At 44.7% G+C, this 24497-nt stretch overlaps 1 protein-coding gene across 1 annotated transcript in view; it reads right to left on the minus strand.

Annotated features, from left to right (window-relative positions):
• The window catches only part of cdh7a (cadherin 7a), a 294111-nt gene that overhangs the window by 84673 nt on the left and 184941 nt on the right, over positions 1-24497 (minus strand). The window contains 2 exon segments of the mRNA XM_055634342.1: positions 3039-3158; positions 9200-9494. Coding sequence (XP_055490317.1) covers positions 3039-3158; positions 9200-9494 — 415 coding nt within the window.

A 24497-nucleotide genomic window follows, 5' to 3' on the forward strand; every position in this document is an offset into this window, starting at 1 on the left:
CCCATTCACAACTTTCCATGTTAACAACTTGAACTCCCCTTCCCATTCCCACATTGAGCTTTCTGTCCTGGGCCTCCTCCACTGTCAGACTGAGGCCATACGCAAACTGGAGGAAGGAACGCCTCGTAACCGGCTTGGGCAGCTGATGAACATTGAACATAATAACAAGGAACTGCAGATAGACATAAAACACTGGAGCAACTCATCCGGTCAGGCAGCATTTCTGGAGAAAATGTTCAGGTGACATTTCGGGTCGGGACCCTCCAGATGCTGGTTTATACCAAAGAATATCAATGTGACTATGAATACAAGCGGGGTCTGAACAATCTATGAATCCCTCCTAGCCTTTCTACAACCATTTGCCAATCTAACCCTCTTAACCTATCACTTGCCTGGTTTAGTCCCACCCCAAACTCCCAGCTTTCTCCACCCCACCCCCCCAACCCCCTCCCAACTACCAGTCTAAAGAAGGGTCCCGACCTGAAATTTCAACTCTCCATGTTCTCCAGAGATGCTGCCCGACCCGTTGATTTACTCCAGCATGTTATGTCTTCCTTCTCCAATTCTCCAATTTTAGCTAACTAACTAACGAATCCCCTCCCTCCACCCCCCCAACTACAATGAGTCTGAAGAATAGTCCCGACCCAAAACATCACCTATCCATGTCCTCCAGAGATGCTGCCTGACCTGTTGAGTTTTTGTTTCTGTAAATCTGCATCCGCAGTTCTGTGCATCCCCGTTCATGGCTGCACACCCAGCCAGGGAATGGACAAGGAAAACACCCCTCTCTCAGTGACATCTGTGTTAACCTAGAACATCGAACAAGGAACCGACACTGTGGGCCGAAGGGCCTGTTTCTGAGCATCATAGAGTGGATGTGGAAAGGATGTTTCCACTGGTGGGAGAATCGAGGACCAGAGGTCAGAGCCTCCGAATTAAAGGGAGCTCGTTTAGAAAGGATGTGAGGAGGAACTTCTTCAGTCAGAGGGGAGTGAATCTGTGGAACTCATTGCCACAGAGGGCTGTAGAAGCCAAGTCGGTGGATATTTTTAAGGCAGAGATAGACAAATTCTTGATTAGAATGGGTGCCAAGGGTTATGGGGAGAAAGCAGGAAAATGGGATTAGGAGGCTGAGATCAGCCATGATTGCAATAGCCTAATTCTCCTCCTATGTTGTGCACTTATGAACATAAGAACAGACCCTTCGGTCCACAATGACTGTGCCGAACATGATGCCAACGCAAACTCTTATCTGCCTGAACCTAATCTGTATCCCTTTATTCCCTACATATCTACATGCTTATCCAAACGCCTATTAAAGGTTCTATTTCAATATTGGAAGCAACACAAGAGCTTGGTGTGCCAACTTCTTCCCCAGCCTGCGTCCTGCTGTCTCTGAACCAGCTGAATTATTGATCGGCAGAAGAGCACACTGCCATTCGGGTAACAGTTGTAAGCTTTAGACTGCATGTGTAACGGAGCTTGAAGTGTGACAGGTGGAGTACGGTGTGAGATGAAATGCAACTCCTCACATTCTGCCGACCTTGGGTGCTGGAAGGAAACATTATTCTCTACTGCAGCAAGCTATGGAAGCACTGAACTGCAGATGCTGGTTTATACCAATGATAGACAGAAAGTGCTGTAGTAACTCAGCGGGGCAGGCAGCATCTCTGCAGAAAAAGGAAGGGCCGGGACCATTCTCCCAGTTTTTATTTTAACAAATATGTAACCTGTCTTCAAAGGTTCATAAGTTCCAGGGGCATAACTAGGCTATTCAGCCGATCAAGTCTACTCCGCCATTCAAGGCTGATCTATCTTTCCCTCTCAACTCCATTCTCCCGCCTTCTCCCCATAATCCCTGACACCCTTAGTAACCATGTCTAGGATATAGGTGGTAAGGACCATCAGGAATGAAGAGGGGACCAGGCAGGTGGGGGCCAACGAGCATGAGTGGAAAGAAGGCAGGCAGTAGATAGGTGTAGGAAGAAACTGCAGATGCTGGTTTAAACCGGAGATAGACAGGAGATAGTAGGAGTAACTCAGCGGGACAGACAGCATCTCTGGAGAGAAGGAATGGTTGACGTTTCAGGCCTAGGATCTGAAAAAGGGTCTCGACATGAAATGTTACCCATTCCTTCTCTACCGAGATGCTGAATGTCCAGACGGTAGACAGGACTGTTCGGTGAACTGTTGTAACTTTGTCAGCGTCAAAATGTGGTGGCACGTGTGGTGACACTTGGCGACATCTGTGCAAGAGGTACATGTTTTTTTTTGTGTTTATTTTTTATTATTTATTTCAAACAGAATAAAAGAATAAAAAGCAAGTGTGAAACAGCATACAAAAAACAAAACAAAAATATTTATAAAGTGTCATAAACAATATCTATAAATAAATTAAATCGTATGTGTCCAAAAAGGAGCAGGAAGAAGCCAAAGCTTATTAATTCCCACCCCTTATTCAACTGCTTGTAATTATCTTATACAAATGTAGCAGCTATATGTTCACCATATGTACACCAGCCACTATATGTAATTATTTACATTTATACACTAATCAAATATTTACAAAGCCATACAAAAAAGAAAAAAAGAAAAAGAAAAGAAAAAACCCTCATATACTATACAGTATCTTAGTCATATATACAACCCATCACTCTATAATCACCCTTCCCAATACAATCAGTATAACAAATATCCCACTCACAATCACCTATCCTCATCCCAATATCCTTTTAAACAAGTGTTTTTGTACATCTTTTTAAACTGAATTATGCTTGTGCTAAGTTTTATCTCCTGTTCCAGACCATTCCACAAATTCACACCACAGATTGCTATGCACATACTTTTAAGAGTTGTTCTGACATTGTTTTTTTTTTAAATAATGACAATATAGTGTGACAATATAGTATCATTCATTCATTCATCCATTCATCCATTCATTCATTCAATCATTCAATCAATCATTCATTCAATCATACATTCATTCATTCATCAATCATTCATTCATTCAAGTGGTCAATGCTGGGAGTGATGGTCACCTGTCTTTGGCTCCACAGAAAAGTATGGCTGTCCCTGCAGAATGCTGTAGACCACCCTGGCACTGCTTCCATAGGTTGGGTCATCTGCATCTGTGGCCGTCACTTGTATCACTGAGGTCCCTGTGCGGAAACAGAGTGGACCACTTGTTAGTGGATTCAACACATCAAATACCACTGTCAAAGTTTTAGTTTAGAGAAACAGCATGAAAACAGGCCCTTGGAGAGAACTTGCAAACTCCACACAGGTCAGGATTGAACCTGGGTCTCTAGCATCATATACAGGTTCAGTGTCTGTAGCAGTGGTGGGCACATTATTAAGATCATATGTTATAGAAGCAGAATTAGGCCCTCTCTGCCATTCAAATACGACCAATCTATCTTTCCCTCTCAATCTCATTCTCCTGTCTTTTCCCCGAAATAATCAAGAATATTTCAATCTCCGCCTTAAAAATAGCCAATGGAAGCGTCCACAGCCGTCTGTGGCAATGAATTCCACAGATTTACAACAAAATAAATTCCTCCTCATCTCCTTTTTAAAGGTACATCCTTTTATTCTGATCCTGGTCCTAGACTCTCCTACTCGTGGAAACATCCTCTCCACATTCACTATATCCAGGCCTTTCACGATTCGTTAAGTTTCAATGAGGTCCCATCTTATCCTAAACTCCAGCAGGTACAGTCCAGTGCCATCAAATGTTCATCATATGTTAACCCAATCATTCCTGGGATCATTCTCATAAGCCTCATGGACACACAGTGATGCAGCAGTAGAGTTGCTGCTTTACCGCACCAGAGACCCAGGTTTGATCCTGACTACGGGTGCTGTCTGTATGGAGTTTGTAGCTTCTAGTCATGAATTGTGTGGGTTTTCTCCGGATGCTCCAGCTTCCTCCCAAAATCCAAAGACATACAGGTTTGTAGGCTAATTGTCGTGTTAAAATTGTAAAACTTGTCCCTCGTGTGAATAGGATAATGTTAGTGTCTGGAGATCGCTGGCTGGCACGGACTTATTGGGCCAAAGGGCCTGTTTCCACACTGTATCTCTAAACGAAACTAAACACTCAGAAAAAACCCCACAAGGTTAAAGGGAGAATGTACACATCCTATACAGACTGTACCCTTGGTCAGGATCGAATTTGGGTCTCGGGCGCTGTAAGGCAGCAACTTTACCGCTGAGCAACCATGCCGCCACCGCACACACTACTATCCTGTTCCATTCTACGATTTAATAATGAGGAAATGCATGAGAGGATGTTGATTTATTTGCATGGTCTTTCCTGTTTGCGTCTGGAAGATTTTTTACCAATTCTCTGAATTGCAAAATGGGAGGCAATTTGTCCTTGTCACGGGTGGATTCCAGCTTCCAGTCCACAAATCTCCACACACCCAGTCCGTCTAATTTTATTCGAGCTGTCGACAGCAACTGTGGACAACACTCCCACACACTTGAGTGCTGGATGCCAAATTCTCTCAAAGTCAACGTTGAACGACGACAATGTTTTGATTCCAAGTCTGTTCGTAGGAATGTGACTGTACACCGTCCCTACGTGTTGAAGGATATGGCAGTGGACAAATTAAATTTCTGCGCTCATGGTTTAGAAAAGCCTGCTCATGTTCCACTGTGCCAGCTGGCTAATTTAAAATCTTTTAATTAATATTTTTTCAAGACTATTAACAACATTTAAAAGACATCTGGACAGGTACATAGAGAGCTCAATGGTCCAATGGTGCTTTATTGAAGTACCGTGGCGCGGCACAGTGGCGCAGCGGTCGAGTTGCTGCCTTACTGAGCCAAAAACTCAGGTTTAATCCAGACTACGGGTGCTGTCTGTACGGAGTTTATACATTCTCTCTCTGACCGTGTGGGTTTTCTCCGGGTGACCTGGTTCTCTCCCACATTTCAAAGACATGCAGGTAAGTACTTTAGTTTAATTTTCAGATATAGTGCGGAAATACGCTAAGCAGCGAATCCACGCTAACCAGCGATCCCTGCACTATCCTATACACACACAAAGGACAATTTACAATTTTACCAAAACCAATTAGCCTACAACCCTGTACGTCTTTGGATTGTGGGTGGAAAACTGGAGCGTCCCATGCAGTCACGGGAAGAACGCGCAAACTCCGTACAGACAGTAATCATAGTCAGGATCGAACCCAGGCCTCTGGTGCTGTAAGGCAGCAACTCTACCACCATGCCGCCCTGGTTAATTGGGTTCTGGAAATTGTCCCTCGTGTGTAGGATAGTGTTAGTGTACGGGTGATCGCTGTTCGGCGTGGACTCGGTGGGCTGAAGGGCCTTCCACGCTGTATAGCTAAACTAAATTAAACAAAATTATCACCACATGTTCCGAGGTACAGCAAAATTCCTTTTTTTACACGCAGTTCAGCAAAAATGTTATTATGCAGAAGCACAATCAAATGTTATTATGCACTATCACAACCATGAGTGTGCGAATGGTAGATCACACTGAGGCAGTACACATGAGTCACCTCCATTTTGTATGATTCAAGTCCAAAAGGTTCAGATGGATATGGACCAAACACGGGCAAATGCGATTAGCTTGGATGGGGCCAACTTTGCCAGCATGGACTAGATGTTGTGAAGGGACACTTTCAATACTGTGTGACTGACTACATTTCAGTCATCAAGCAACGTGGACATCAATATATTTGACCCACGTCTCAATGTACCGGAAATGAACGTTTTGCTGGACTGACACAGAGTGCTGGATTAACTCTAGTGGGACAGGGAGCATCTTTGGAGAACATGGATAGATGAGGTTTTGGGTCAGGACCCTTCTTCAGCCTATCACATATAAGGTAGACAATTAGAACCCCTTCCTAAGGTGGAAATAGCAAAGACTTGAGGGCACAAAATTGAGGTGAGAGGGGCAACGTTTAAAGAGGGTGTGTGGGATAAGATTATTTTAGAAACATAGGAACATAACAAATAGGTGCAGGGGGAGGCCATTCGGCCCTTCGAGCCAGCACCGCCACTCATTGTGTTCATGGCTGATCATCCCCAATCAATAACCTGTGCCTGCCTTCTTCCCATATCCCTTGATTCCACTAGCCCCTGGAGCTCTATCTAACTCTCTTTTAAATCCATCCAGTGACTTGGCCTCCACGGCCCTCTGTGGCAGGGAATTCCACAAATGATGCAGAGCATGGTGGGTGCCTGGAAGGCACAGCCAGGGGTGGTGGTGGAGGTAGATTTGACAGTGGTGTTCAAGAAGCCTTTAAATAGGCACATGGATAAGCAGGAAATGGAGAGATGGATCAAGTGCAAGCAGCTGGGTTTAATTCAGCTGCACACACATTGTGGACTGAAGGGCCTGTTACTATACTGTACTGTTTTAATTTACCCAGTTGCTGTAAGTGGGACTTAACCACATAATGATGAAATCCTCCTCCAATTATATCATTACTTTGCATTTACCGCTAAAAGGTCAAAGCATTTTTTGGTTAAAAAAGTCTATGACAGTAACTGTTATCATGAGGTGGCTGGATAGCTATTAAAATCCATTCACATTAGCCCAAAGCACAATTCAGTAGAACTAGTGAATGATTCTTTATATTACCTGCAGCCTAACCTGTTCCTTCACAGTGGCGTGGTACACAGACAGAGGAGATTAGTTTGACTGGGCATCATGTTGGGAATGGACATTGTGGGCCGAAGGGCCTGTTCCTGTGCTGCACTGTTATATGTTCCGACAACTGTCCCCTAAGTACAGCATTACCTCAGAATGTATATCAAAACCATCACCTCCAGTACAACATCCATATACATTATAGATCAACACCCATCACCAACAGATTTGTTCTTTTCTTACCTTTCATTCATTTGTTCTTTGTACCTTTTCATATCTCTAATTCCTCTCTCCCCTGACTCTCAGTCTGAAGAAGAGTCTCAACCCGAAACATCACCTATTCCTTTTCTCCAGAGATGCTGCCTGACCCACTGAGTTACTCCAGCATTTTGCATCTATCTACAGCACATCATTCCCTCAGGTCAGTTTAATTTAATTTAGTTTCGTTTAGTTTATTGTCACTTGTACTAAAGTACAGTGAAAAGCTTTTTTACTGCGTGCTATCCAGTCAGCGGAAAGACATGATTACAATCAAGCTGTCCACAGTGTACAGATACAGGATTAAGGGAATAATGTTTAGTTCAAGATAAAGTCCAGTAAAGTCTGATTAAAGATAGTTCGAGGGTCTCCAAAGTGGTGGATGGAAGGTCAGTACCGCTCCCTAATTATTGATAGGGTGGTTCAGTTGCCTGATAACAGCTGGGAAGAAAATGTCCCTGAATCTGGAGGTGTGCGTTTTCACACTTCTGTACCTCTTGCGGGAGAGAGAGGGGAGAAGAGGGAGTGACTGGGGTGAGACGAGTCCTTGATTATGCTGGTAGCCTTCCCGAGGCAGCGTGAAATGTAGATAGAGTCAATGGAAGGGAGGTTGGTTTGCATGATGGTCTGGGTTGTACATAAACACCTATCACCTACACTACAGCATTCCTTCAGTAAATCCCATAAGTAACTGGTTGGGCTGATATCTGGGAATGTTTACAATGAGACCCCCTTCAACACCATCCATTTGAGGGAAAAAAATAGAAAATAGAAAATGAAATGTTGGAAGCATCTGGTATAGGTTACTAAATTAATAATTGATTTGTGCAGTTTAACATCATTGTACGTATGAAGCCTATCAATTATTTATACAAAAGATACTGCAACATGATTCAGTGACCATCAATTCTGTCCCAGAGTAATGGAAACAAGGTTTAATATTCATGTATTGCAGGAGATATATAAGTGGATATTTTATCAATTGTAATTTAAAATGAATAATCGCAGTACCAAAAGTGTTTTTAATCAATGTGACTGTTGGGACTTACTCTCCCGGGTTGTTCACTATGCTGAAGCATTTTTCTACAAAGCTGGGAGTTGTGTGAATAAGTAGCTGAATCTGTGAGGTGGAATGTGAAGTGAGGATTTAATGTGAATCTTGCACACTTTGAACCTTTTGTAGTGTCGGAAGGCGATTGCCTTGCTGGTTGGGACAGGTGAAAGGCCACTCAAGTGAGGATGGTAGATTATGTGGCAACAACTAATTGTCGATTGTACACTGAGTGGCACAGTAGCGCAGCAGTAGAGTTGCTGCCTTTTAGTGCCAGGGACCCAGGGTCGAACATGATCTCGGCAACTGACTGCACGGAGTTTGTACGTTTTCCGTGTGATCTGTGTGGGTTTACTCTGGGTGCTCCGATTTCCTCCCACTCTCCAAAAATGTGCAGGTTTGTAGGTTAATTGGCCTCTGTAAATTGTAAGTTGTCCCTAGTGTGTAGGATAGTGCTAGTGATTGTTGGTCGCTGCGGGACCAGTAGGCTGAAGGCCCTGTTTCCACGCTGTATCTCTAAACTAAAATATAAAACAAAACTAAACCTGTTGAGCTACTTCAGCACTTTGTGTCCTTTAGTCTAAATGGATGGTTGATGGTTAGCATGGACTTAATGGGCCGAAGGAACAGTTCCCATTGTGCTTGGCTCTATGTCACTATTGAAAGGACATTCGTGATTAGCAGAAAGCAAAAGGACTATGATAATACTGAACCATTCTATCAACAACGGTGCTGAGCTACCATCTACCTCATTGAAGACCCTTGGACTATCTTTAATCAGACTTTACTGGGCTTTAACTTGCACTAAACATTATTCCCTTTATCATGAGTCTGTACATTGTCGATGGCTGGTTAGCACACACCATAAAAGCTTTTTACTGTACCACGGTACTTGTGACAATAAATTAAACTAACTAATATCTCTAGTTAATTTATAACTATTAGGGCGGCATGGTGACACAGTGGTAGAGTTGCTTCCTTATAATGCCAGAGACCCGGGTTCAATCCTGACTACGGGTGCTGTCTGTCCAGAGTTTGTACCTTCTCCCCATGAACTGCATGGGTTTTCTCCGGCTGCTCCGGTTTCCTCATACAAGTATAAGTTTGTAGCTTAATTGACTTGGTAAAATTATAAATTATCCCCAGTGTGTAGTTAAGTGTTAGTGTGTGAGGATCTCTGGCCGGGATGGACACGGTGGGCTGAAGGGCCTGCTTCCACGCTGTATCTCTAAACGAAACGAAACTAATCTCAAACCTACCCACAGGAGACATTTCAGGGATGCTGGTGAGGTAGGGTCCGTCCAGAAACCGTGGCTCGTTGTCATTGATGTCCTGAATCTTGACGATAAACTGGGAGAGAGGTTCGACTGGTTTGTTGGTGAGGCGGTCGACAGCCTGGGCCCGCAGAGCATAGTACGCCTGCTCCTCGCGGTCCAGCCGCTTGGTGGCATGGATGTCCCCCGTACTCTCGTCAATGATGAAGATGGAACCCGCCCCTTCTCCTGAAAGCACGTACTTGATGGAGCCATCACCCCGGTCAACATCAGAATGGAGCTGGGGGTAAACAGATACAACATAAGCATTGTCATAGAGGGAGCCATAGTCACACAGTATGGAAACAGACCCTTCAACCCAACTTGTCCGCACCGACCAACATGCCCCATCTACATGAATCCCATCTGCCCATATCTATCTAAACCAGTCCTATCCATGTACCTGCCCAAATTTATCTTAAATGTTGCGATAGTACCTGCCTCAACTATTTCCTCCGGCAGCTCTTTCCATGCACCCACCATCCTTTGTGTAAAAAAGCCCCTCAGGATTCTATTAAATCTTTCCTCCATCATCTTAAACCTATGTCCTCTTGTTCTAGATTACCCTACTCCAGGGCAAAAGACACTGGTGCTTTTTTCAATACACAAAGCCATTAACACACACCTCCATATTCAGGTACTATCTTCTTCCCAGCTGTTATCAGGCAACTGAATCTCCCTATCACCAACTGGAGAGCAGTCCTCAATCTTCCATGTTCTTCATTGGAAACCTTTGTAGTATCTTTAATTGGACTTTACTGGACTTTATCTTGCACTAAATGTTATTCCCTCTATCCTGTATCTGTACACTGTGGATGGCTTGATTGAAATCATGCATAGTCTTTCTTCGGACGGAATACAGCGCAACAAAAAGAGCTTTTCCCTGTACCTTAGTACATGTGACAATAAACTAAACTAACACTGTTATGCAAAGATGTGGTTTTGCCAATAGACAATACCATTGACAATGCCAGCTGACAATCCACCAGTATGTATCGTGAATTCTCCAATTTTAGGTAACTTTCAACCTCCCGCAACACGATATTCTGTACTGTGATTATTTATTCTTTTCCACTACGTGATGTACTCATGTATGGCATGATCTACCCTGTTAGCAGATTAAAAAATGCTTTTCACTGTATTTACTCTTCTTTAGACTTGAGACTTTAAAGATACAGTGGGGAAACAGGCCCTTCAGCCTACCAAGTCCATGCCGACCAGCTATCCACATACACTAACAATATCTTAAGTATCTTACACACTAGGGACAATTAAATGTTTTTGACAATGCCAAATTAACCTACAAACCTGTGCGTCTTTGGAGTGTGGGAGGAAACCGGAGCACCCGGAGAAAACCCATGTGGTCAGAGCTAGAGAGGGCTCTTAAAGATAGCGGAGTCAGGGGATATAGGGAGAAGGCTGGAACGGGGTACTGATTGGAGATGATCAGCCATGATCACATTGAATGGTGGTGCTGGCTCGAAGGGCTGATTTGACCTACTCCTGCACCTTTTGTCTATTGTCTATTATCACAGGAAAAATGAACAAACTCCCCACAGACAGCAACCATAGTCAGGATCAAACCTGGGTCTCTGGCACTGTAAGGCAGCAACTTTACCGCTGCGCCACCGTGTCACCCCATATATCTCAGTACATGTAACAATAATAAGCCAATTCCGATAAACTGAATTTCACCGCCATGTGCAGTGCTTTCAGTAGTTAAATTCTACTCAGAACCCCTGAAAAAGAGTTGAGGACATGCAAAAGTACATTAAAAGCAGCACCGTGAAATTTGGGTCACAGAGGTTGTTCAAAAATGGGACACACGTAGTTCCCATCAGCAGCTGAAGGTGGAGGTTACAGCTGTGCTGCCATTACTATGCTGATCGCTCCATATGCGCAACACGCAATTAGGAAGATTTGCAGCATGTTGGCCTTTATTGCAAGGTCAGTGTACAAGATAAAAGGCATTTTGCTGCAATTACACAAAAGCTTTGTCTGATCACACTTCTGTATGGTTCTTGAACGTTGATATCATTTAGTTTAGTTTAGTTAAGTTTGGTTTAGTTTATTCTGCTTTCATTTAGTTTAGTTTAGTTTAGCTTGTTTGGTTTAGTTTAGGATAATTTGTTTTAGTTTAGTTTAGTTTAGTTTGGTTGAGAGACACAGCACAGAAACAGCCCCTTCGGCCCAAAGGGTTTGCGCCGACCGGCGATCTCCGTACACTAACAATATCCTACACACTGGGGACAAATTACAATTTTTACTAAAGCAATTAGCCTATGAATCTGCATGTCTTTGGTCATAGAGTCAGGGAGTGATACAGTGTGGAAACAGGCCCTTCAGCCCAACCTGCACACACCAGCCAACGTCCCAGCTACAGTAGTCCCACCTGCCCGCGTTTGGCCCATATCCCTCCAAACCTATCCTATTCATGTACCTGTCTAACTGTTTCTTAAACGTTGGGATAATCCCAGCCTCAACTACCACCTCTGGCAGCTTGTTCCATCATTTTCTCCTTCACCTTAAACCTATGTCCTCTGGTCCTCGATTCATCAACACTGGGTGAGTGCATCTAGTGTGGGAGGAAACCAAAGCTCCCGGAGAAACCCACGCAGGTCACGGGGAGAATGTACAAACTCCTTACAGATGGCACCAGAGACCTGAGTTCAATCCTGACCATGGATGCTGTCTGTACATAGTTTGTACGTGTTTCCTGTAACCGCGTGGATCTTCTAAAGTTGCTCCGGTTTCCTCCCGCACTCCAAAGACGTACAGGTTTGTAGGTTAATTGGCTTGGTATAATTGTCCCAAGAGTGGAGGATCGTTTTGGTGTATGGGGTGATTGCTGGTCAGGGCGGACCCAGTGGGCGGAAGGGCCTGTTTCCACAATTTATCTCGGAAATCTAAAGTAATATCTAAAGTAAAGTGTACAGTGATACAATTAAATAATTCAGTTTGGAGATACAGCATGGAGACAGGCCCTTCAGCCCATCGAGTCCACGCCAACCATCGATCATCCTGTACACTAATTCTATGTTATCATTCTCTATAAATTGTAAGAGGCAATTTACAATGGCCAATTAACCTACAAATCTGCATGTGTTTAGTATGTGGGGGGAAACCGGAGCACCCAGAGGAAACCCACGCAGTCACAGGAGAATGTGCAAACTCCACACAGACACCACCCAAAGTCAGAATCAAACCTGGGTCTCCAGTGCTGTGAGGCAGCAGATCTACCAGCTGTAAAAGTTGTTTTGCATGTCATCCAAATAAATCGTCCACATTAGAGAAATGAAACCATATCTGAGTACAACGGGTAGTGCAAAATGAAAAGAGGAAAGAGAGTGCGGAATATAATGTCACAGCTTACAGTGAAAACCTTTTTGACTGCATGTGATCCAGTCAGTGGAAAGACTACAGAGAAAGTGCAGATTAAAAAGTGGAAAGGCTACAAAGAGGCCTAGGCAACAGATCTGCAGTGTGATGGAACCTTCCAACGTGTAGCAAGCATTCCAGAATCTGTAGGACTCTGGAAGACAGTAAACAAAGCATCCCTTTTCTCTATAGATACTCCTTTGGAAACTAGATCATCAGGTCCTCGAGATTTCTAAGTTTTCAGCCTCATTAATTTCCTCATGATTTCTTTAACTAATTCTCTTAATATCCACATTGACCCTGATCCTTGTTGCTGTAGATGATTCTTGCATCTTCTTTAGTGAAGACAGGCACAAGGTTTTATTTAAATACCTCTGCTCTTTCCCTTATTAGAAACAATGCCATTTCTGAATATAGGGCACAGACAATTCTTGTCACTAATCTTCCTTTTTCGTAGGCAAGGGGGGTGGGAGATTGCAACCTTCACCTGGTCCGCCCTGTTTCGACGAATGCAATCACCTGGCATGCACAATCAAATAAGATCAAATAGAACAGGTTTAGACAAGATGAAGAAGTAGGCAAGGAAGTTTAAAGTCCTGATCGCTGTTCCTTGCTAGTTAACTCTCAATTTTCCATTTCCATGTCAATTTTTTGCTCAGTACAAAACACTTCAAAATCAGGCGGCGCAGAGATGCAGTGGTAGAGTTGCTGCCTTACAGTGCCAAAGATCCGGGTTCGATCCTGGCTATGGATGCTGTCTGTAGGGAGTTTGCACATTCTCCCTGTGATCGCATGGGTTTTCTTCGGGAGCTCCGGTTTTCTCCTACACTCCAAAAACTTACAGGCTTGTAGGTTAATTGGCTTCTGTAAGTTGTAAATTGTCCCTAGTGTGAAAGATCGTGTTAGTGTAAGGGTAAGACTTGGTGGGCTGAAGGGCCTGTTTCCATGTTGTATCTCTGAAGTCTAGAGATGCACAGTACAGAATGCAGAGAAATGTGAGGTGTTGCATTTTGGAAAGTGTAACATGGGCAGGACATACACAGTGAATGGTAGTGAAGTGTTGTAAAGCAGAATGATCTAGGAGTGCAGGTACCTAGTTCTTTAAAGGTGGCATCACAGGTAGATGGGTTGGTCAAGAAGGCTTTTGGCACATTGGCTTTCATCGGTCAGAGTACTGTATAGAATTTGGGAGGACATGTTGCAGTTAAATAAAATATTGGTGAGGCTACATTTAGAGTATTGTGTTCAGTTCTGGGTACCATGTTATAGGAAAGATGCAGTTAAGTTCAAAAGCGTTCAGAGAAGATTTACAAGCATGTTGCCAGGATTTGAGCTATAGGGAGAGATTGAGTAGGCTGGAATTCTATTCCCTGGAGTGCAGGAGGAAGAGGGGTAGATCATGAGAGGAATAGATCAGGTAAATGCACAATCTTGCCCGGAGTAGGAAAATCAAGAAACAGGGAACATAGGTTTAAGGTGAAGGGGAAAAGATTTTATAGGAATATGAAGGGTGCCTTTTTCATGCAAAAGATGGTGGGTGTATGGAACGAGCTGAAGGAGGAGGAGGCCGTTATGGCAGGGACTATTGCAACGTTTAAGAAGCAATTAGACAGGTACATGGATAGGACAGGTTAAGAGTGATATGGGCCAAACGCAGGCAAGTGGGACTCATGTGGATGGGACATGTTGGTCAGGGTGGACAAGTTGGGCCGAAGGCCCTGTTTCCACACTGTGTGACTATGACTCCATGGTCTAGAATCCTCCAGCTTACTGGTATCTGTTCTGGCAGCTTTATAAGCCTTTCCTTAGATTTAATAGATTCCACTTTTCCTGTTGTGTTTTTTGCCCTTGGAGGAATATGTATTGGTAGCAAATCATATTATATATTTAACTGCTAACATGTCCTTTGTCAGGCTCTTTAGAGTAGTTTCTGCAATCTACAGTCAACCTGCTCATGTGTTGTCCATAGTGTGTGTAGGGTAGGGTTTTTGTGCAGGGCTCGCTGGTCGGTGCATGCTTGATGGGCCGAAGGGCCTGTTTCAGTGCTGTATCTCTAAACTTGACTAAACAAAAAAGACTTGTGCGTTTACCTGATCTCTGCCTCTGATAATTTTGCAGTGCTCCACACAAACCTGGTTGCTGTGAGGGGGGCAACTGTGGCTTGGCCAGCCCAACCTTTAGCTGAAGTTTCCCATCCCTAGAACCCTGCTGGTGATTATTTCCTGCAACTCCTCAAGACTTGTAACAAGACGGACGATAATTAGCTCCCTCTCTTTCCTCCAATCCACTTCAGATGTGTAACTATTCCTTGTGGCCCGACCAACACTGATGTAGCTCATGAAGGCGACAGCTCAGCCTTCCGTTGCTGTCACTAGTTAGTGCCTTAGTGTCTCACAAAACCAGGCAGAACCTATTCATCTATAAAAAGCCTCTTGAAGTATCATTAATGTTCCACCACAATTTCCACATGGTGGAATATTTTCACTTTTAATTGTCAGGTTTAGCATATTGAGTAATACCTTTTATCCCAGGGAAATAATTGCAATGAACTGAAGAGCCCTGACAGCCCTGATGAAAGAAAACTCATACAGTTCAGGCATTATAACATCTTGAAGAATATTTGTCTTTCTGTTAAACAGTTCACATATCTTAAGAAAGAAAATAATGCATTGAGTCATAGAGTCATACAGCATGGAAACAGAGCGACGGGATTGGTTCTGTCTTCGATCTACGCGGCAACACTAACTCAATACTTTACTTCCCCAACATCAGCCACAAGACTTGACTTTGTGCCTGGTGATTGTCACAGACCTGGCTGAGGCCCCACTTATGAACGGAATCAATATTTAATTACAGAGTAGCAATGATGTCAAAACGTAGTCAATTCAGTCTGATTTTTTAAAAAATGTGTATGTGCTTTAATTCAAGCAAAGAAACAAACATACATAGTATCACAATCAAAGACTGCCTTTGTGGCAGTTTACAAAACAACAGTCATCAATTTAAAATAACGTCAACATCATCAATATTACACTCGACCTCCCATGGCGACCAGTGTTCATGTAAAGGGCCTGTCCCACGAGCATGCGACTGCATGCGGCAAGCGCGACCAAACCAGAAGCGGGGGCTGCGCGGAGGTCGAGTGATCCCCGTACAGCGCCTGTCCCACCAGCATGCGACTGCATGCGGCGAGCGCGACCAAACCGGAAGTGGGGGCCGTGCGGAGGTCGAGTGATCCCCGTACAGCGCCTGTCCCACCAGCATGCGACTGCATGCGGCGAGCGCGACCAAACCGGAAGTGGGGGCCGTGCGGAGGTCGAGTGATCTCCGTACAGCGCCTGTCCCACCAGCATGCGACTGCATGCGGCGAGCGCGACCAAACCGGAAGTGGGGGCCGCGCGGAGGTCGAGTGATCCCGTACGAGTTGAGTGAAGTTCGAGCGAAGTTCACGCTAGGCGTACGCCATCAAGACGCGAGGCCGTACGGCTCAAGCGACCATGTTAGGTCGCGCTTGCCGCATGCAGGCGCATGCTCGTGGGACAAGCCCTTTTGGCCTCCAGAGACCCCGTGGACCGCGTGTTCCCTCTCCAGGGACTCCCGTACACAGACGTAGGCCCGGAAAAGGCACAGGCAGCCGTCTCTGGTGTGGCCACCAACTACCTGCTGCCTGGACCCACAAATGGCCATCTTGGCCAGGCCTAGGAGCAAACCGACAGGGCGCCCTCATCACACCCACCCCCTCCCACCCGGCCCTCCCCCCTCTGTATCGGGTGGCCAAATATCAGGAGCGTGGGCTTGAAATGCATCAATTTAGTCTGACGGGAGTGAATGCAGGACCTCATGGGCTGTGAGCTTCACTCCAGATCAACGTACACACCTAATCACAGCACGGCCACAGAGTTGCACTTCATGTCACACTGCCTGATACATAGGGAAGCATTGACAGACAGAGAGATCTTGGGGTCCAGGTCCACAGCTCCTTGAAAGTAGCCGCAAGTAGATGTAGTGGAAAAGTGGGCGTTTAAAATGTTTGCCTTCTCTGGGATGGCCAATTCACCATCTCTAGTCATGTTCAAAAGTTAATGTCTTTGTTGGGAAGAAGCCCCTCTTCATGGTTTCCAGACTCCTATATCTTCATCACGATGGCAGGAGTGAAATGGAGTGTGGCCAGCATGCTGTGGGTCTCTGATGATGCTGGCTGCCTCTCTGAGGCTCCACCTCATATAGATCCCTTAGATGGTGGGGAGGTCAGTTCCTGTGATGGATAGGGCAGTGTCCACCAGTTTTTTTATGATCTTCTTCATTGCTTAGCATTCGAGTTGTTGAACCAGGCCGTGATGCAAGCAGTCAATATGCTCTCTACCGGATACAAACTGGGTTTGGATCAGTCATGGTCTGGCCAGAATATGGATCAAGTTTTCCTTTTCTACCTGAATAAAGGTGGACCATAACACACCCAGACCACAGGTTTCGTTCAGAAATATTCAAGCGTTCATAAGTTATAGGAGAAGAATTAGGCCATTCAGCCCATCGAGCCTACTTCACCATTCAATTGCGACTGATCTACCTTCCCTTCGCAACCTTCTCCTCATAACCATTTACACCTTTATTAATCAAGAACCTGTCAACCTGCACTTTTAAAATACCCAATGACTTCACCTCCACAGCCACCTGTGGTAATGCATTCCAGAGATTTACCACCCACTGACTAAAGACATTTCTTCACATCTCCTTTCTAAAGGTATGTCTTTTTATTCTGAGGCTATGACCACTGGTCCTAGACTCCCCCACAAGTCGAAAGATCGTCTCCACATCCACACTATCCCGGCCTTTCACTATTTGGTAGGTTTCAATGAGTTACCCTCTCATCCTTCTAAACTCCAGTGAGTACAGGCCCAGTGTGGTCAAACACTCATCATATGTTAAACCAAACATCCGCTCTTAAAGATAGCGGAGTCAGGGGATATGGGGAGAAGGCAGGAACGGGGTACTGATTGTAGATGATCAGCCATGATCACATTGAATGGCGGTGCTGGCTCGAAGGGCCGAATGACCTACTCCTGCACCTATTGTCTATTGTCTATTGTCTATTGTCTATTGTCTATCCCCGGGATTATCCTCGTAAACCTCCTTTGAATTCTTAAGCTGCTTAACTTGAAAGTAAGAAACACTTCGGAAATTTTGTTATAGTTTAGATTAGAGATACTGCGTGGAAACAGTCCCTTCGGCGCACCAATTCCACGCTGACCAGCGATCACCCGTACACTACCACTATCCTACACGTTATAACGAAGCCGGGTCTCTGGCACTGTAAGGCAACAACTCTACCGCTGTGCCACCATGCCACCGTAAGTCATGGAGAATAAAGCCAAGTGTATAGGAAGGAACTGCATATGTTGGGTTATACTGAAGATAGACACAAAATGGTGGAGTAACTCAGCCGGTCAGGCATCATCTCTGGATAAAAGGAATAGGTGACATTTCGACAACCTGAAACATTCCTTCTCTCCATAGATGCTGCCTGTCCCACTGAGTTACTTCAGCATTTTAGGTCTATCTTGGAAATAAAGCCAAAATAGATTAAAGACGCAGAGAGGCTTCCTTTAATTAAAGTAAATTAAAGTTCATTTGGAGTTATCTGTCAAATTTAGTCAAGACATCAAGGCTTGTGAGGCGAGACAATATTGCCGGCCATGTCATTGTACGGATGATTAACATGGTCCCGTCAAATTCCTATCTCATCTGTCCTCGATCCCGTAATCTTTTTGGAATATAAAGATTAACTTCCACGTTAGAGTAATGAGTTGAGCCGCTGCGATAACATTCGCACAATAGCACTGCCAAGTGTAATTTCCTGCTATTTGTTAACATTCAGTTCCTGCTTTTGTCCTTTATTTATTGATATACTCCATTCCCCCATATAAAGAGCACTGCTTTCTGTTAGCCTTTTGATCATTTCCTGTACCTGTTTGTGACATATTAATAATTTTAATTAACTCTCTGAACTGTAGAGCTGCTGCCTCACAGCACTAGAGACCTGGGTTCGATCCTGACCTCAGGTGCTGTCTGTACAGAGTTTGTACATTCTCTCTGTGACCGCATGGGTCTTCTCCAGGTGTTCTGGTTTCCTCACACACTATAAAGACGTGCGGGTTTGTAGGTTATTTGGGTTCTGTAAATTGTCCCTATTGTGTAGGATAGAACTAGTGTACGGGGCGATCACTGACCGGTGTAGACTCGGTCAGCCGAAGGACCTGTTTCCATGCTGTATCTACAAACTAAACTAAACAGAGTGAAATAGGGACTTCTCTAACAACAACCTAGTCATATACCCACTCCAAATCACCAGCCCTCTGAAAGCATCGCAATGAAAATGTTTCCACGTCTTTATTTGGCAAGAGACTTATCTATGATATGCTTTATGGTTCAACTCCTTAAGTCTTTGGAGACACAAGAGACTGCCAATACTGGATCAAGTAATAAACTACTGAAAGAACTCAGCTGGTCTCTCCATGGATGTTGCTTGGTTTCTTCCAGCAGTTTATTTCATGTTCATAGAGTCATGGAATAGAGTCATACAGGGTGGAAACAGGCCCATTGTCCCAAATGGCCCACATCGACCAACATGTCCCATCTACAGTAGTCCCATCTGCCTGCATGGCCCATATGCCTTTAAACCTGTCCTATCCATGTACCTGTCTAAATGTTTCTTAAACCTTGCGTTCCTTGTTTCTTAAGTTTTTGCCTTTATCAGGGTTTGGAGCAGATATCTTTAAAGGAGTGCTAACTTTCAGACAATTTTAGCATTCATGTGCAATTACAAATTGTACAGAGATGACACTTGTGCAGAGAGGTGGCAGATCCAAAATGCTGGTAGAATATTGTGCTGCAGAAAGGAATTGCAGATGTTGATTTACAAAAAAAAACACAAAGTGCTGGAGCAACTCAGCAGGTCCAGCAGCATTTCTGGATATGGATAGGCATAGAATCTGATCGGAAACCTTCTTCAGACTGATTTAGACTTTAGAGATACAGTGCAGAAACAGACCTTTCAGCCTACCTAATCGGTGCCAACCAGCGATCACTCCGCCACTATCCTACTCACTATAATTTACAGAATTAACAGGGGGATGGACGAAAGTGTGTGTGTGGGGGGGGGGGGTGTTTCTAGGTTACTAGGTTTAGTAATCTAAAAATTATCATGTCAGGCAGCATCTCTGGAGAAAGAGGATGGGTGATGTTTCGTGTCGGAATCATTTTCAGACTGAAGATAGAGGGGGGGGGGACTGGTGGTAAAAGGAACATTTTTGTAACTGGGGGGAAGGGAGAGAAGAGTGGGACTCAGGGATGCAGAGGAGGCATGTGTGAGGGCTCCATCTGTGATAGAAGAGGGGAACACACTTTCCCACCTCCAGATCCCCCCACCCCTTAAGTTGGAAGAAGGGTTCCTACTCAAAACATCACTCATCCTTTTTCTCTAGAGATGCTGCCTGACCCATTGAGTTACTCCAGCACTTTGTGCCTATCAATGTCCATGCCTGTAAGTTGTAAGCTACCCAAGCGAAATCCTGCCTGATTCGCTGAGTGACTCTTTTGGTTACCCAGCATCTGCTGTTCCTTGTGAGTACATATACACTGTCCCCGGCACTGCAAGGAGTAGATGGGATAGAGGAATGAAATAGAACGAGTGTGAATGGGTGATCGATGGTCGGCGTGGACTCGGTGGGCCGAACAGCCTATTTCCATGCTGTATCTTTCAATCTATCAAATCAATCAATAAATCACTGCAGGTAATGAGCGCCAGATCTTGTTTACGCTCTATAAGCTTTCCTTGCCACTGTGTTTTATCCACTGTCCAAAAATGTTTAAATCTCTTGAAACCAACTGCTCTTTGGAGCTGCTACCCTTGCTTGCCTTGTCTAAAAGTGGCACAGTGGGGCAGCAGTCGAGATGTGGACTTACAGCGCCAGAGACCCAGGCTCGATCCTGACTATGGGTGCTCTCTGTACGGAGTTTGTACGTTCACCCCATGACCCATGTGGGTTTGCTCCAGGTGCTCTGATATCCTCCCACACTCCAAAGATGTACAGTTTTGTAGGTTAATTGGTTTCGGTAAAATGGTAAATTGTCCCGAGTGTGTAGGATAATAATAATAATAAATTTTATTTATGGGCGCCTTTCAAGAGTCTCAAGGACACCTTACAAAAATTTAGCAAGTAGGGGAAAACATGTAAGCGGAATGAAATAAATAGTAGAGACATGACTAGTACACAAATTAAAGACAGAATTCAATTCAAAACACAATATGAGGCAATTCAAGCACAGATGAAAAGGGAGGGGGACGTGGGGCTAAGGATAGGCAGAGGTGAAGAAATGGGTCTTGAGGCGGGACTGGAAGATGGTGAGGGACACGGAATTGCAGATCAGTTGGGGGAGGGAGTTCCAGAGCCTGGGAGCTGCCCTGGAGAAGGCTCTGTCCCCAAAACTGCGGTTGGACTTGTGGATGGAGAGGAGACCGGCTGATGTGGATGGATCTGAGGGACCGTGAGGGTTGGTGATGTGGAGGAGGTCAGGGACCGTGAGGGATGGTGGAGGGCTTTGTAGAGGAGGTCAGGATTTTGAGGTGATCCGGGGGGAGGGGAAGCCATGAAGTGGAGGTGGTTGTGTAGGTGGGGACCAGGATTTTGTAGGGACTCGGTGGGAGATGAGACGCTGTATCTCAAAACTAAACTAAACTTTGAGTGATCTGTGGTCACTTCACTACATTATGAGTATGGGGCATCACTGGTCGGCGCGGACACAACGGCACACCCAAGTCGCTTGTTCATGTTCACACTGCCTATCTCAAAACTGCAAACTCAAAACTAGAGCCCATCGTGATCTGATACAAATCACTTCACTACATTATGAGGAGAATATTCCCAGCATCTGCAGTGTAACCAGATAATTAGCAGTGAGATGACACAACTGTTCCACACCATGAGTCGCTTTGATCATGATCTCACTGCCTGAATATTGATGGAAGTGCATAATCTTCAAAAGCTAGAGACAAAGAACTGCAGATGCTGATTCATACCAAAGATAGACACTACATGCTGGAGTAACTCAGCGGGTCAGGCAGCATTTCTGGAGAAATAGAATGGGTGACGTTACGGGTCGGGTTGAAAGTAGCAAGTTGGGGAGTGTGAAAACGCAAACCACCAGATTCAGAACAAGTTTCTTCTCAGCTGTTATCAGGCAACTGAACCATCCTAGCAACAACTATCTACCTTATTGGAGACGCTCAGGCTCTCTTTGATCAGACTTAACGGGCTTTATTTTGCAACAAACGTTATTTACGTTGTTCACGTTATCATGTATCTGTACGCTGTGAATGGCATGATTGTAATCATGTACACTCTTTCAGCTGACTGGCTAGCACGCAACAAAAGCATTTCACAGTACCTCAGCATACGTGATAATAAACTAAACTAAACTAAAGTGAAGAGCAGGAGGTGAGAAAAGACCAGGATCAATCAGGGCCAGCCACAAATGACATCAGGCAGGGTGGTGCCCATTGTCGGCCAGGGAAGGCGTGACCTCAAGGGAGATACATTGTGGTGAAGTGTGGAACTGGTTAAACGTCTAGAGGTGGGGAAAGGTGGCAAGGGGACGTGTTGGTGGAGAGGAGGGGAGTGTATGTAGAAGTTCCTTAAAATTCGGGAATACAACTTTCATACCGCTGGGTTGTAAGTTACCCTGGTCTCGACCCGAAACATCACCTATTCCTTCGCTCCATAGATGCCACCTCACCCGCTGAATTTCTCCAGCTTTTTTGTCTACCTTCAAGTGAAAGATGAGGTTCTGTTCCTCCAGTTTGTATGTGGCCTCACTCTGGCAATAGAGGAAGTCCAAGACAGAAAAGTCAGTGTGGGCTTGAGGGAAGGGGAAATAAAATGGTTGGCAATCCAAGAGATCCCGTAGGCCTCGGTTATTTGCTTAAAGGCTTGAAAAGGGAAAAATATTGGCAGGCCTCTTGGCAAAGAGCGGGAAAATTGAACTGATTAGAGTTCTCTCTCAGAAGACATAGCATGGATCCAGATAGGTTGAAAGACCTCTTGGTCTGCTGTATCGCCTGTGAAATCATCAGAGAAGGAATAGATGTGGAGAGGATGTTTCCACTAGTGGGAGTCCAGGCCCAGAGGCCACAGCCTTTGAATAAAAGAACGTACCTTTAAACAGGAGATGAGGAGGAATTTCTTTAGTCGGAGGTGAATCTGTGGAATTTATTGTCACAGACTGCAGTGATGGCCAAGTCAATGGATATGTTTGAGGTGGAGATGGACAGATTCTTGATTAGTATGGGTTTCAAAGGGTATGGGAAGAAGGCAGGAGAATGGGGTTGAGAGGGAAAGATAGATCAGCCACGAATGAACGGCGGAGTAGACATAATGGGCCAAATGGCCTGATTCTACTCCTATAACTTATGAACTTATGAAGAAGAGTCAGAGGCCAATGGTGTAGCAGGGAGGACAGTTCAAATAATGCAGTTTTGGTAACTGAGGGAAGATAAGGATTATTTCTACCAAGGATCAAAGGCAGTTTTCAAAGGGTAAGTGGATAAATGGTATCCAGCTATGAGGAATGTAGATGAAGAAGTGAAGCTAATTTGAACGACCCTTACAAAGAGCAAGCACAGAAACACGAATGACCTCTCTCTAGTGCAGCTACACTCCATTTGAGATGAATTGGAAAAAAATCATTGAAACAAGATGTACTGCCTAAAAATAACTAGTATATAAAATTAATAGAGGCATAGCAGTGACGTAGTGGCACAGCGGTAGAGTTGCTGCCTTACAGCGTTAGCGACCCGGGTTTGATCCTGACTACAGGTGCTGTCTGTACAGAGTTTGTACATTCTCCCCGTGACCGCGTGGGTTTTCTTCCACACTCCAAAGATGTACAGGTTTGTGGGTTAAATGGCTTTGGTAAAATATTGTAAATTGTCCCCAGTGGGTGCTAGGTTAAAAGGGATTGCTTGTTGGCGCGGACTCGATAGGCCGAAGGGCCTGTTTCTGCGCTGTATCTCTAAACTATGAGAATGCAGGGTGACTTGGACAGGTTGGGGGAGTGGGCTGATGCATGGCAAATGAAGTTTAATATGGAGAAATGAGACGTTATCCACTTTGATAGCAAAAACAGGAAGGCAGATTACTATCCAAATGGCATCAAGTTGGGAAAAGGGGAAGTACAATGGGATCTGGGGGTCCTTGTTCAACAGTCTATGAAAGTAAGCATGCAGGTACAGCAGGCAGTGAAGAAAGTGAATGGCATGTTGACCTTTATAACAAAAGGAGCAAAGAGGTCCTTCTGCAGTTGTAAAGAACCCTAGTGAGACCACACATAGAGTATTGTGTACAGTTTTGGTCCCCTAATTTGAGGAAGGACATTCTTGCTATTAAGGGGGTGCAGCATAGGTTTAAAAGGTTAATTCCTGGGATGGCGGGACTGTCATATGCTGAGAGAATGGAGCAGCTGGGCTTGTACACTGTAGTTTAGAAGGATGAGAGGGAATCTTATTGAAACATATATGATTGTTAAGGGTTTGGACATGCTAGAGGCAGGAAACATGTTCCTGGTGTTGGGGTAGTCCAGAACCAGGGGCCACAGTTTAAGAAAAAGGGGTAAGCCATTTAGAATGGAGACGAGGAAACACTTTTTCTCACAGAGAGTTGTGAGTCTGTGGAATTCACTGACTCAGAGAGCGGTGGAGGCTGTTTCTCTGGATGCTTTCAAGAGAGAGCTGGATAGGGCTCTTAAACATAGCGGAGACAGGGGATATGGTGAAAAGTCAGGAACTGATTGTGGATGATTCATTGTGATCATG

The sequence above is a fragment of the Leucoraja erinacea genome, chromosome 4 (assembly GCF_028641065.1).
Source record: "Leucoraja erinacea ecotype New England chromosome 4, Leri_hhj_1, whole genome shotgun sequence".
Lineage (NCBI taxonomy): Eukaryota > Metazoa > Chordata > Chondrichthyes > Rajiformes > Rajidae > Leucoraja > Leucoraja erinaceus.